This window comes from Ceratotherium simum, chromosome 12, assembly GCF_057802395.1.
Source record: "Ceratotherium simum simum isolate JZ-2026a chromosome 12, ASM5780239v1, whole genome shotgun sequence".
Lineage (NCBI taxonomy): Eukaryota > Metazoa > Chordata > Mammalia > Perissodactyla > Rhinocerotidae > Ceratotherium > Ceratotherium simum.
The window spans coordinates 29,354,756-29,370,326 of NC_141911.1; the positions used below are offsets into that span (position 1 = coordinate 29,354,756).

General features: G+C 36.9%; 1 protein-coding gene across 1 annotated transcript in view; it reads right to left on the reverse strand.

Annotated features, from left to right (window-relative positions):
- The window catches only part of GLRB (glycine receptor beta), an 86,145-nt gene extending 72,725 nt beyond the window's left edge, over positions 1 to 13,420 (reverse strand). Inside the window, exons 1-2 of the mRNA XM_004420953.3 lie at positions 13,356 to 13,420; positions 11,518 to 11,668 (exon numbers count right to left, since the gene is read on the reverse strand). Coding sequence (XP_004421010.1) covers positions 11,518 to 11,639 — 122 coding nt within the window. The 5' untranslated portion in view covers positions 11,640 to 11,668; positions 13,356 to 13,420. The remainder of the gene's footprint in view (positions 1 to 11,517; positions 11,669 to 13,355) is intronic.
- Between the last annotated feature and the right edge of the window lie 2,151 nt (positions 13,421 to 15,571).

Sequence of the window (15,571 nt, forward strand, 5' to 3'; positions counted from 1 at the left end):
ACACACCACTCATCAAGCCATGCTGTGGCTTGTCCCAAATATAAAATAGAGGAAGATTGGCACAGATGTTAGCTCAGGGGCAATCTTCCTCACAAAAAATGAAAAATAAATAAACAATCCATAAGTTTTAAATTGCACGCTGTTCTGAGTAGCATGATGAAATCTAGAGCCATCCTGCTCCATACTGCCCAGGACATGAATCATCCTTTTGTCCAACACATCCACACTGTATACACTACCCACCTGTTAGTCCCTTAGTAGCCATTTCAGTTATCAGATCAATTGCCACAGTACCACAGTGCTCGTGTTCAAGTCACCCTTATTTTACTTCATAATGGCCCCAAAGTGCAAGAGTAGTGATGCTGGCAGTTAGATATGCCAAAGAGAAGTTATGTTGTCAACCTCTTACTGTGTCTCATTTATAAATTAAACTTTATCATAGATATGTATGTTTAGGAAAAAACCTAGTAAATACAGGGTTCAGTACTATGTGCATTTTCAGGCATCCACAGGAGGTCCTGGAACATATCCCTTACAGATAAGGGGGGGCTACTGTATCAATAGGAGAATGATGAAGTGGTACATATTGTTTCATTTGTTACAACAACACTGTATGGCTTTTGTAATTTAAAGAAATTCAAGTAAAGGAAAGGAAAAAAGTGAATTAGAGCTGAGAAAGTTTAGGCCATTGTAGGCTATTAGTTTAAGAAGTATGACAATGAACATTGGGACAAAACAAAGTTAATGAAATAGGAATATAAAGAGTATGTATTTTTTTTTCAGGTGGGATACCTGTCAGTGTATTTGTAAGCCCTTAGAAAAAAGAGACAAAGAAGAAAATTGAAACTATGGGAGAGCAGAGGTGAGGGGATAGAGATACTTCTCAGAAGAGGGTGGAGAGGATGAGATCCAGGGACTGAACAAAAGGAAGTCCCTTTTCCTGTAAGTCAGAAGCAAACGAGAAAAGAAGGGATGATGTGATAGGTAGCTTTACAGTGAAGACAGAAAGAGAATGGGGGAGTTCCTGCCCAATGACTTCTAGTTTTCTTTTCTTTAAAGTAAAAGTTAAGATTGTAAGCTAAGACTGAAAGGGGAAAGATAAAGGCCAGAAATAGTTATCAGGGAGAGAGAAAAACAGAGCTGCTGAAGGGCAAGTAAAAGGATTGTGGAACCACCATGAAGACCCAGCCAAGACTAGATAAAGACACAAAATAAATCAATAAAGATTCTGAAGAACTGAAAACATCAACATTTGTAGAATTAAATCAAAAATGTTATAGATGCTCTAGTCAAATGAATATAAAACTTCTAGGTGATGTTAAAGAGTACTGCAACAAGATCTTTGGATTATCTTGTCAGCCAGGTCCATAGTGTAACTGAGAGCTAAACACTGATGCAAAGAACACTACACATCCACTCCTTAATAGGTGGGCCTTTTCTATTAGGTTATTGTCAGAATCAGAATAGTAAATTTCCCTACATAAGCATGAATTCCTACTATTGTTTTCTTACATGAGCACTAATAAAGGTCAGATGTTTCAAGTTATCCAGTATATTCCATTAGAGATTTAATCAGTGTTTTGCTATTATTCCAATCAGAGCTCTAGACATATTATTTTATATTTACATCATTTCTCAGAGGAGCTATTTGTATGTACATAAATTTGAATAGTTTGCTTCATAAATTCTAAGAGTAAATTTCCATAAAACGTCTATGGTAAAGCAACTCATTTGTAAAAGGTTCTCAGCTCTCTGGAGCACAGTAGTGCTGTGCCTCTTTTAGGTAGTAGCCCAAGGAGAATATAGGAGACTTCTACAAATATACTGTCCTCTTTAGTGTATTAAAGAAATTATTCACTTCCAAAAGAAAAAAAAGACACATTTCTGTAAATCAAACTCCTTAATTTCTGAAAAATTGATAGGCTAAGAATGCAGACAATTCACCTTTCACATACATTATTCTTGTACTTTGGAGTATAGTTAAATACCTACATTTTGATAAATCAACTTTGAAATTAGATCCCCTTGTAATTAACTTAGTCAAGAAATAGAATTTTGTGTATTCTTTTTCTGTTGGTTAGGCTTCACTGGTTCTAAATCAGAAAACAAAAAAAAAAGTGACAAAAAACAAAAATAGTTAACCCTGAATATAAAGGTACTAAAACAATCATAAATAAAACTCCACTGCATCATAAAAGATACAGTTGTCACAAATGAATGCATGAATGAAATCAGGAAACTACTAAGAGCAAACTTTCCCCTGTACAGATGAAAAAATTGAGCCCCAGATAGATTCGTGACTTACTGAAAGTCATAAAGCCAATCAGCAATGGTTCTAATTGAGACACAGAGGTGTTCTTTCTTCTATATTACAATGCCTTGTCCATCATGATTTAGCAGACATACAAAGGGAACTTTAAACAACACATGTTTAGAGGTGTTACCTCTAACCAGGGTCCCAGTGAGGCACTGACCCATCAAAAGATTGATTTATGGTTTTTCTATATGATCAGTCACCCATTTGATTCCATTTGATTTAGCAAGCCTAAATAAAGCTCTTAACGTAAAGAATTTTGAAGTAGGCAGAATATGAAAGTGTGTATATGTATATGCATATATATGTCTGTGTACATATATATACTTTCATATTCTGCCTACTTCAAAAATCTTTACACAAGAGCCTCATTTATGCTTGCTAAATGAAAGTGTGCATGTGTGTGTATATATATATATGGTTATATATATATGGTTATATATATATAGTTATATATATATATGGTTATATATATATATGGTTATATATATATATGGTTATATATATACATATGGTTATATATATACATATGGTTATATATACATATGGTTATATATACATATGGTTATATATATATATGGTTAGAGAGTTAACCGTATATAGTGTTAACTCTCTAAATTGTAAATACTTGCAATGTGATATATATATATACACATATATTAGATGAGATGTGTATATATATTAGGTAGAAAATTAACACTACATATGGTTCAACTAGGAAATGAAAGACATCATCTAGAGTAGTAGTATTAAATCTAATCAAGTGTCAAAACAGACAGTATGGACAAAAAGGATTCTAAGAGATCAAAAAGAGGGAGTTCAACATTAGCTATAATCATAGACTTATGAAATCTTGGGGATGAAAAGAACTTTAAAATTCTGCAACTTTCCAGTTATGCTTGATTTGGGTAGTGTCCCTACCCAAGCTATGCTTATACACTCTCGCAACAAAGAACCACCCAAAGAAATCCATTTTCTCTTTGGACAGTTCTATCGTATCCTTTACAATTGAACTTGTCAACTTCCACTATGTTCCTCTCTTTGGTCTTGATTCTATGAGTTGGGGTCCCACAAAAGAAGTCTAGTGCATCTTATATGACAGCTCCTTAAATAGGAGGTGATTCCTCTTCTGCTTGTCAAAGAAAACAACCCAAGATCAGTACAACTGATCAAACAACAGACTTGCATGTTCCTGCAATTACTGATCATGATTCTCTAAATAAACTCCCATGTAATTCTAACCCTCATAAACAATGGCAACCAGAATTTAACACAATGCTCCAGGTATGATATACTCACCATGAGATTAGTACTTTTATCTTTCTAAACACTGTATTTCTATCAATGTCCAAGACCTCAAAGTATGAAACAGCCACAGCATGCTATTAACTTATATTAATCTGGTTCTCAACTGAAACTTCTAATTATTTAAAAGTTTCATAAGGCGAGGTAATACCCGAGATGAGCCCTGAAGGACTAGTGACACCTGCATATGTTAAGCAGGAAGTTGTCACTCTAACCACAAACATTTCTAAGCATAAACAATAGCAAGAGAAGGTTGGGCACAAGGACAGATCAGCCTTTCTAAAATAAGAGAGTAGTTTCACATAAAGTTTGGGATGTAAATTAGGCCACTGAAAATCAAAGTAGAGTTTGCACTGGATCCATCAAGCAATAAGAAGACATTGTGAGTCTTGAACATAAGATTAGCAAAATAAAAATGGAAACAATATGTAAGACGGATAATAATGAGCAGAGAAAAAATAGGGCAAACAATTAGGAAAATATTGATGAACTGTTCAAAATGATGTTAAGTGGAGATACAATGAACATGACAGATATAGGAGACCATGTTAAAAGAAAGAAAGTTCCATTTAAGTTTCACGCCTGAGTAACTGGAGTAAACAGGATGCCAATTTCAAAATCCGGGAAATTATTTGGAAAGAGAAGATCATTAATTCAATTGATTGCAAAATAACAGCATGCCATTAAATTGGAATTGTTCAATAGGTAGTAAGAAAACACATAACTAAACCTCAGTGAAATATTCAATCTAGATATGTTACAGTAATAATACAGGCCATTTTCAATTGTATCCATTGTATAGATTATCCATATCCTTTTCCAACCAGCCTTTCACCTTTTGGCCAATGTATTTATCTTGAAAATTGCTACTAGGAAGTAAGAAACTGGAACTAAACTAAAATCAATCTACTCTTCTAATGAATAGTAGGTAAGAAAATCAGAATAGGAAGAAGATGGCTAATATTACACTTAGACAACATATGATGGCTTTGATTATTCACAGTATCCCTACTCTTCTTACTACACAGAACTGATATGTACAAATGTTATCATTAAATGGTACAATATCTCTCTGAAGGAGACAAAAATATTTCTCATAATGGATATCAAACACCTTTACACACATAACATTTTTTACTTTGTGAACAAACTAATATAAAGAAGTTACATTGTTTCCCATTATGTACACAGAACTAGAGTGAAAAGCTCTTTGTCATGATTTTAAAGCTAGAGTGCCAACAGTCTGGAGGAAAGATAATTAACTAGATAGGACAAATACACTAATATAAATAACAGCAGCCCTCATCAAGTATCAATTAAGGGCTGGTTATTAAGCTTTCCCATACCTAAGATACAAGTACAGGCCAAAAATGGGAAAAAGGAGATTTTAAATGTAACTTGTACAAATATTAGTTGCACTTATTGTAAGCTATCAAAAGCTTGAAATTCAAACAGTCTTCAACAAATGGTAGAAGGTTCCCTAGCTCAGTGATGGCAAAAATGGCAGTTATGGGGCCAATCCAGTGGCTTAGCGGTTAAGTGCTCACGCTCTGTTACTGGTGGCCCAGGTTCGGATCCCGGGCAGGCACCGATGTACCACTTGTCAGGCCATGCTGAGGCCGCGTCCCACATACAGCAACTAGAAGGATGTGCAGCTATGACATAACAACTATCTACTGGGGCTTTGGGGAGAAAAAGGGAAAGAAAAGAGGAGGATTGGCAATAGATGTTAGCTCAGGGCTGATCTTCCTTAAAAAAAAAAGAAAAATGGCAGTTATGTGCCAAGAGGTTACAACATGGCCAAATGCAGTATTACCAAGTGTTATGTCTGCTATGAGCACAAATAGAAATGACAAGTAGTGTTTTGTTTTTTGTTGAGATAGTTCTGTTTTGTTTTGTTTATTTAACCAAAAAATCTGGGGACCGGCCCAGTGGTGTAGCGGTTAAGTGCGTGCGCTCTGCTTTGGCAGCCCAGGGTTGGCAGGTTTGGATCCCAGGTGCGCACTGACGCATCACTTGTCAAGCCACGCTGTGATGGCGTCCCATATAAAGTAGAGGAAGATGAGCACGGACGTTAGTCCAGGGCCACTCTTCCTCAGCAAAAAGAGGAGGATTGGCATCTGATGTTAGCTCAGGGCTAATCTTCGTCAAAAAAAAAAAAATTCTGAAAGTATATTTTAGTATGTTCTGGTTTCATATGTAATATACATATAAATACAAATCCATAAACCTGTGCCTTATAAATTACAGCAGGCATTGATTACATCATTTATATTTGTCATCCCTCAATCATTAATTTTTGAGAAGAATAATAGCTTTCTTCCTATTGGTTCAGGTCAGAAAAGAGAAAAGATTTTCTGGGTTTGAAAGAGATATTTTAAAAACCTGATTATTCGGGCCAGCCCGGTGGCATAGCGGTTAAGTTTGCACGCTCTGCTTCAGTGGCCCGAGGTTCGCAGGCTCGGATCTAGGGCATGGTCCTACACGCCACTCATCAAGCCATGCTGTGGCAGCATCCCACATACAAAGTAGAGGAAGACTGGCACAGATGTTAGCTCAGGGCGAATCTTCCTCAAGCAAAAAGAGGAAGATTTGCAACAGATGTCAGCTCAGGGACAATCTCCCTCACCAAAAAAAACCCCTGATTATTCATGGCATTTCAAGAAGAAATTCTACCACTGAAGGTTTTTAAATCCCTATTATTGACACAAGACTAAGATATATTTATTTAAATGGTAGAGCTTTCCAGGACAATGCACCAAAAATAAAGATAGATCTATTTAAATCTGTATTGAAATAAAATTTTAAAAAGATGATTCTCTCTATATCATTCTGCTATTGGATAATCATAAGACTGTAATCAAATATAACATATTAGAATCAAAGAATCTTAAAAATCTCACAAACTGAAATGACCTTAAATATCACCATCTGGTCTAACCTATCCAATGCCCAAACTTTCTATAAAATATGCCTGCCAAATAATTATCCCTTATGTCTGAGCACCTCCAGTTACACTGAACTCCACTCCCTCCCTTCCTAGTCAATTGTATCTAGGCAGAACTCCATTAGAAATTTCTTCCTAATTTGGAGCCAAAACTCTCTCTCTTCATAGCATCTACTCATTAGTCCTGGTTTTAACTATTGGTGCCAAACAGCAGTCTACTCTCTCATCTACATCACAGTTTTTCAATCATTTGAAAACAACTTTCAAAAATCTCAATTTCTTCAGTAATTCCTAATACAATATGATTTTAATTCCTCAACTATTCTTATTTCTCTCCCCTGAAAATACTGACTAGCACAATGCAGAAATCTCTGTAAATCTTGCTTTAAATAATATTCCATTAAGTGAAGTAATATACTTAACATAGAATTAGAAAATAGAAACAGTACTTTCTCTGTTAAGTAACTACATATATTCATTGGTATAATGATTACTATATTATCTAATATTTTTTCCAAATGTGCTCTACCCAACTATGTTTTCCCCATCCTATACTTGCACAAGCGATTTCTGGACCAAAGTGCAAATTATACTTCCATCTTTTTAATTTCAACCCATCACTTTAACCCTTCAACATCATAATGGATCCTAATTCTGTCTCACATATTCACTATACATCCCAATATCACATTATCCTCAGTTTGGATAAGTGTTTCCTCTGTATAGTCTTATTTTAGTCATTGATGATACGTTGAACGTGACAAGGCCAAAACTTCACCAGGAAACATCATCTAGGTTGAAGATGTTCCACTGATTACCCAATTGTTCACTCATCTAGTTCTTCCTATATTGAAACCGTATTTCTAAATATTGTCCATAGGGATCTCATAAGTTATTTTCAAGTACCTTAACAACATCCAGACATAATGACTTATAAGAGCCAAAGATCTTTAGGTTTTTATTCACTCTTTAAATGAATTTTTATTGTATGTATATTTTGTGACAGGCACTGTGTTGATCTCTGGTGATGGAGACACTGCTCTCAAGGAGCTTACAATCTACCGGGGAAAGTAGACAATTACAACTGATGATACCATACAGTATTGTAAACATGATAACCATTTAGGGAACTATGGAGGCAGAGTGTGACTATCTACATCAGTCAGGATTAGGAAAGGTTTCCCAAAAGAAATAACAGAGTGAGTTTGAGTTGAGTTTGAGGTCATTAGGAACAGGCAGATTAAAATGTTGGATATATGGGTGTGGTGCTCTTCAGAGAGGTCTGAGCCAGACATAGAGACTTAGGAGTCAACAGCGATAAATGGTATTTATAGCCATGCATTTGGACAAGACCATTGAGGCAAGAGTTAACTAAAGAAAGAAGAAAGCATTGACATTTCAGGTAAAGGCAAGAACACTTCCAGAGGTGTGAAAGAGCAAGTGCATCTAAGACTCCACCCATGTGTGGGCTGCATAGGGGTGGGGGCTGAGATGGAAAGATACTGCTGGAGGTGTCAGAGACCAGTTCAGCAAAAACTTTGTGTGTAGAGCCAAGAATCAGAACCTTATCCAGAAAGCAATGGAGTCCGTTAATGTGCTCTAAGCATTGGAATGAGTTGACTAGACTGCAGATTCAGAAAATACACTCTAGGGTCAGCGCGGAACAGGAGTTGATGGAGGAACACAAGAAGCAGGGAGAATAACAAAGACTTCACCATAAAGGGTGAGGAGGAGTAATTAAAGCAGTGTCCACGTGGGAATGAAAACGAAGGACACATTACAGAGATGGTAAAGACTCTGAACTGAGAAATCTTAGAGACTACTCAATTTGGGGAGCTAAGGTAGAAAGAGAAGGTCTAAGGTGACCCCAGATTTTAGTTTGGATGGCAAAGAAGGTAGTGGTATCATTTGCTGCAAAAGGGAACAGTGTATTAGGAGCAGTGGGGAGGATTCTGAACTCAGGTTTTATCATTTTAAGTTGAGTTTGTGGTCAAAATGGGACAGCCAGGTAGAAATGCTGGATGTATGGGTATGGCATTCTTCAGAGAGGTCTGGGATGGACATAGAGACTTACAAATCAACAGTAAATAGATGGTGGTTACAACCATAGATTTGGACAAAATCACTCAAGCAATTGTATAGAAAATCAGAGGAAAGACCAATAGATTAAGGTTAATGGAAAATTCAAGCTGTAAAATAAAAAGCTAACTGGGTCCAAGGACTTAATTTAAAACATTTTTTTCTTATTTAAAGTTTATTTCTTATATTTTAATATATATTAAATTTTTTAAGGGAAATTTATCAGGTAGCTTGTCAACGTGGTCCTGATGTTTCACGTACACATCCAAAAACAACAATAGCATAAATTTAGGATGTTAAAGCATCTCAAAACAATGTGAGTTAAAAAAAATAGTAAAGAGCCAAGAAAAGTTTATGACACAATTCAAGCTCAACATCAAAATTATACCCTAGAAAGTTAAGGACCCAAAGTCCTTTATTTCTTCTACATTTTATAACATTTTTCCTCTTATTTACAGTCTTTGGGGGTGAAATGTTGTTATAACAGTAAAATGGGATGTTTTCACTCATGTTTGCTACACTTATTCAACACATTAACTGTATATGTCCATACAACCCCATTGGTTCCCCAACTCTACTCAAAAGAAAAAAAGTTTAAATAAATCAAAATATCATTGGGCAAGATATTCACCATATTGAGGAGTATTATGGAAGTCTGAACCTAACTTCCAAGTTTTATAATCTCAAATATTCCTCTTAGTCAAGATGTTTGATACTTAACTTACATAAGATGGGCTAACTGGATTATCCTCTAAGATACAAATAATTTGCATATTCTTTCATAGCACATTATTATATAGCTGAGATTCTGGATGTTCAAAGAAATTTAATAAAATAGATTTAATCATAGAGAAAACTCTAGTCTTCTGAAGTTCATAATGCAGTGATAATAAAATCAAAATTCTTAATAAAATGCTCAAACAAAAAAATACACAAATCTAATTCTCCAAAGTGCATCTACTTTTTAATAAGTCAGATTTTTGGCAGCATCACCATGGCAACTGTTAATAAAGCTTTATCTCATCTCATAATTATAAAAAATAAAATAAATAAAAAATTTTTAAACTATGGTAGAAAATTTCAAAGGTAAAATTTCAATTAATTACTCAACATATCGAAAATACTGTAATATGGGCTTACCAGGCGTGTGTTGGGCCTTCCACTTGAAGATTTCCACATTCACCAAAAGAGAACCTTATTGTTTCACTTTTAATCTATTAGATTGAACTTTAAAAGTTTGTCTTAAATAACTATAGACACCATAAGTATATACGGTCAGTTTATACATAAGGCAATTTAATAGCATAATTCTGAAAAGAGATAGAATGTCCTCTAAAAGACTCTTCTAAGATACATGTAGTAATAAGGCTTGTTGTTGCCATCTTCAGAACTCTGATTCACGACATTTGATGGGGGGCAGGGGAAGAGGACAAGAGCCCCATCAGCTTCTGCATATAGAGAAACCCCACTGATAGAAGTTGGCTTGACTCCACACACAGAATCACCATGACTACAAGACACATACAACAGTTTGCATCAATATGTCAACATTCATCAAATAAAAGGTTAATATAAAGAACATCTAAAACAGGAGAATGTGTCCTTTCACTTGGGATGGTAAGGCCTGACAATGTCCAGTTCCCTAAACAGCTAATCTCCTGGTCGTGGCACAAAAACTCTAACAATGAAGAGTAGTGATAGTTGCAGATGGTGGCTATTCCGGAACCTGCCCCCATCAGACACTTCATACCCCATTGGGCAGATGGCCAAGTAGAGACACATGAATATAAGTTAGGGCCATCCTATCACACACCCAGAAATCTGGCCCTGACATCAGACTGCATAGCACTGGAATAAGCAGGACTATTAAAGCTGAAAACCAGGAGGTTTTTCTTAATAGGGAGCTTTATTTCATGCTAGACTTTATGCAGATCATGATTCTGTCTCCAGACGTTTAGTCTCACATATTCATATAAACATCCATTCCAAAATACCAATTCTAATATCCTTTCTTTACAAAATATTCTCCCCAAAATGTATCTTAATGTCTTTTACAGAACATCTATAAAACTATAATAATCTACATTTAAATAATGATGATGCTGGAATAATGTTACTTGTGATCAATATGGCATTTAAGAAATCTTAATTTAAAAATGATCTATAAAAGAAAATTAATTTTTATCCCAGATCACTGTGTATGTTACATTATTACCTAAAAGCACACCATATTTTGTAAAAGTTATTTACATACTGTTCAATTGCTCTAACTATTGGATATTATTTGCTGTTATTCACCAGTAATATTAACCCTTCCTATTAAAAAAAACAAAAACAAAAAACAGCCCAAACCACAAAACTTTGTGGGGATGCCACCACAGCATGGCTTGACAAGCGGTGTGTAGGTCTGCACTGGAACCCTGGGCCACAGAAGCAGCGCGTGCCAACTTAACCACCACGCCACCAAGTCAGCCCCAGCTATCTGTTTTTTTTAAAATGAATATTCATTTTTAGGAGCTATTTTTAAAAATCAACTTTTTGAACTGGTATTTTCTCAAAATACGGAATCTCAGTATCGAATTAAAGTTGTACATTTAGGGTAAGAAAGCAATAGTAACTTTTTTCCTATTGTTATAAAAGATATATAAAAATTATATAAGCCCAGGACATGAAGAAAACTTTATAAAACTTGACCTTTAACAGCGGGAACTGCTATCACTTTCTAAACCTCTCTTTACCCTGTCATTTTCTTCCTATGAAACAAATGGATACATAGTCTGATGGCTGATATGTGTTTCAATAAACCATCTTACTCCGATAAAAAATGCAATGACATTTCTCCACATAAGAATATAAGACATGAAGAACGTACGATGGGCATAGATACTGCTTCTTTTTCCCCTTCCCTTTCTTTGAAGACTTCTCTTTAGAATAGACTTCTTCAACCCACAAGGAAATTAAAATAAAAAAGGCAATCGCCAATAAAAACTTCATCTTGAAAAGTTAAATTTCAGGAGATCGATCTACAAGAAAGAACAAGAGAATGTTTACATTTATGAAGCAAGTGATAACTATATGACACTTGAAGGAGTATGACCATTACTACCCAATGGACAAGTGCATTTGTCCACCAAATTCTCATTGTTCAAACTTTACATGGTTATATTTCACAATAAATTTTGTGATGGTTTAGTAAAAGTTAGTTTAAATAACAGTTTATAGAAAATAAGACCCCAATGAGGTATAAAAGGTAAGTATGCAAAAATTTTTGATTCTCTAGTTATATAAAATTATAAACTGATATAGAATTGCACAGTATGTCAATACATGTTTAGAAAAATACCTGGAAGGATGTTTAACATAGTGTTAAAATGGTTATCTTGTGCTAGCATCCTGCAATTAACTTTTTCCCTTTTAATTTCTACGTTGTTTGAATTTTACATGAATTTTCTTCAAAAACAATAAAAGTATTCTAAAGGAAAAGACAATTCTAAATATTAAAGAATTGACAGATATAAAAGAAAAAATTTAGTATCAAAGAGTTTCACACTCTGAATTCATTGTTATTATTTATACACACTAAATTTGCAAGCCACCTTTTACCCAAAAAAGGTGTATACTGATTTGTTAACTTTTTGGCTTTCCTATTTACATGATACTAACATTTATCATCAAAAAGATGATTTCTGACTCCAGGAATTCTGGGTAACATTATATGAAGTAAAACAGCAAGTATGGTCAGACTCTTCCAAACATTCTTCTTAGTCATATTTTAATAACATATTCCATGCTCAAATGAGAATTATGTTCTTGCCAATCTGATGAATAAAAAGAAAAAAACCTACAAAAACTTTAAGCTCTACTAACACTGGAATATTTAAACCTCTTCTGCGTCCTACATTTCCAAACCATAAATTGTTTCTCCTTCACTGCTTTCTGCAGAGTAAGAGACCTGTCATATTCCTCATCATGAACTTAATTCCCATCTCACCCTTATAATTTTGCTTCTCCTGTGTCATATTTTTCATCTCCCTTTCTCCCAGAAATTCTTATTTTCTCACATTTATCCTTTACAGCCCTTAAGGCAAGCCAGAAGGGCTTCTTACCCGATCCTTTATCCTGAAGACAACAGAGGGGTCTTATCAGGCCAACAGCAACAGAAGTCTCTCCTGTGTCAACTTACAGCATTGGATGCTCCCCTCCCCCACCCTACGGTGGCATCTGCTTCCAGACACCTCTGCCCACAGCAGCAGGTACTTCTCCCACCTTCACACTCTTCCTCAAGAAAACAGGAGGACCGCCCTAACGGTTTGAAGGGTCAAGAGAGAAATTCAACCCTATGCTCTCTGTGTTCACCTCCAACCTTTCAAAAGGGACAGCGGCAATAACCGAAGGATCTTCCCAAACGAAACAACGCAAGGAGCCCTCCCCGCCAATCTTGCATTCCCTAATTATCCCCCGCTCTCTGCAGCTCTCCACCGGAGCGTATCCGCGGAGGCCACCGCATCGGCGACCCGGCGGCCGGGCGCCCCGCGCGGGGCAGCGCTCGCCTCCTCCCCCTGCACGCCGCAGTGCTCCTCGCGCCTCCACCACCCCAGGCTTGACCTGGTCTTTCCGCAGAAGCATTTATCCCGGTCCCCAGACCCTCACCACCGCCACCCCTCTGTCCTCTCCTGCCCCTCCCTCCTAAGTGGGGCCCCCGAGACTTACCCCGAGGCGCCCCCGCCCGCAGCCTCCAGGCGAGGAGGCAGCTGCTCGGGGCCCAGACGGCGGTGGCCGCTGGGGGTGCAGCGGGCGCAGAGCGGGGGCAGCTGCGTCCCCGCCGCCCGCGCCGCCCCGAGCTCGGCTGACGCGCCTGCTCGGGCCGCGGAGCCTGCGCCGTGACGCGCTGCTGCCCGGCGTCCGCAGCCTGGGTCGGGGCCGCTGCGGGGACCGCGGGATGCGCTGCGGGGACCGGGGATGGCGCGACGGCGGGACGGGGGAGGCAAGAGGTATCCCGACCCGGCGTGGAAGGACGTCACAACATCTTCCCCTCCAGGCATTGGAGGCGTTTCTGAGCATCAGCAATGTAGTCCCCCTTAGGGGAGTAAAGGCGATGGTGGGGGGGGGCACGGGTGGTTAGGACAGTGTTGGTTCCTAGGTAAAAACCTTTCAAGGAGCTAGAATCGTTTAGGGTCAACTGTGACCTGCAGCAACAAAAAACAGTAAAACAACAAATGACCTTTTTCTGTGATTTCATCATTTGCCTAGACTCCTGGCATGTAACTTAATCTCTGAGTCTTATTTTCAATTTCTAAAAGTCTAACCTTTCTAAGCAAACAAATTGGTCAAAATTACTACACCCATGTAATCATGCAGGTAATGCCGTTTTAACGTTTGTTGCATAATTAACCTGTGTACAGAACTTGACAGTTTGAAAACCTTTTCACTGTGTTATCTCATTGGGTCCTTACAACATTCATTCCTGAGCAAGTTTTGTGGATGTAGTCCCATTTAGCAAATGAAAAAAGCGAAGCTCAGATATGATTAAGGGATTTACTTAGTGTTACATGTCTTGAGTGGAATTTACCAGAGACTCTCAGTCTGATTTTTACATTTCTGAGTCAGCTATGACCTCTTGGCCTTCTTGTAGCAAAGTGTTCCTCTTCTCTATTGTTTAGGAAGTAGCCCTCCGTTTGGCTATGTAGCTCTTGGATAACAGACATAGCTTTCCTGTTACCTCCAGACTGTACGCCTAATTGATTATTTATTAGGAAAACATTGTTTCAGGTGAGCATCACTTAGCATTGTACTGTAGACCTAGAGATGTATCCACTAATAAATTTTTCAACCCATGTCATATGGGAGGAAGGGAGCATTCCCTATATATAACCATGCCATGTTCTATGAGCTTCGTAAGATATTCTGCTGCCTAAGATTAGCATTTGATCATTACTTTATTTAAAGGGCTGTCCTATTTGGAACGGAATGGCTTTGGATTTTACAGGTATATAAAGGAGAACTGTATTGATCGTGTAAGTAAGGTTTGTAAATTTTGGAGAATAAATCATATATGGAAGTGAAGGGGAGTAGGATTTGCCACAGCAAAATATGTCTCTCTGCCATAAGGATTATTTTGAGCTTATTATTTTTAAGAAAGAGCAAACATTGGGATTCTGATTGGGTTTGCATTGAATCTGTAGATTGGTTTAGGTAGTATGGACATTTTAACTATGTTTATTCTTCTAATCCATGAGCATGGAATATCTTTCCATTTCTTTATGTCTTCTTCGATTTCTTTCAATAATGTCTTATAGTTTTCAATGTATAGGTCTTTCACTTCCTTGGTTAAATTTACTTCTAGGTATTTTATTCTTTTTGTTGCAATTGTAAATGGGATTATATTCTTGATTTCTCTTTCTGCTAGTTCATTGTTAGTGTATAGAAATGCAACTGATTTTTGTATGTTGATTTTGTACCCTGCAACTTTACTGTATTCGTTGATTATTTCTAATAGTTTTTTGGTGGATTCTTTAGGGATTTCTGTATATAGAATCAAGTCATCTGCACATAGGTTAATTCTTCCTTTCCTATCTGGATCCTTTTTATTTCTTTTTCTTGCCTAATTACTCTGGCTAAACCTTCCAGTACTATGTTGAATAAGAGTGACAAGAGTAGGCATCCTTCTCTTGTTCCTGTTCTCAGAGGAATAGATTTCAGTTTTTGACCATTGAGGTGTTGGCTGTGGGTTTGTCATATATGGCCTTTATTAAGTTAAGGTATTTTCCTCCTATACCCATTTTGTTGAGAGTTTTTATCATAAGTGGATGTCAAATACTTTCCCATATGAAATTCATTTGGAACAACAAAAGACCCCAAATAGCCAAAGCAATCCTGAGAAAAAAGAACAAAGCTGGAGGTATCACACTCCCTGAATTCAAAATATA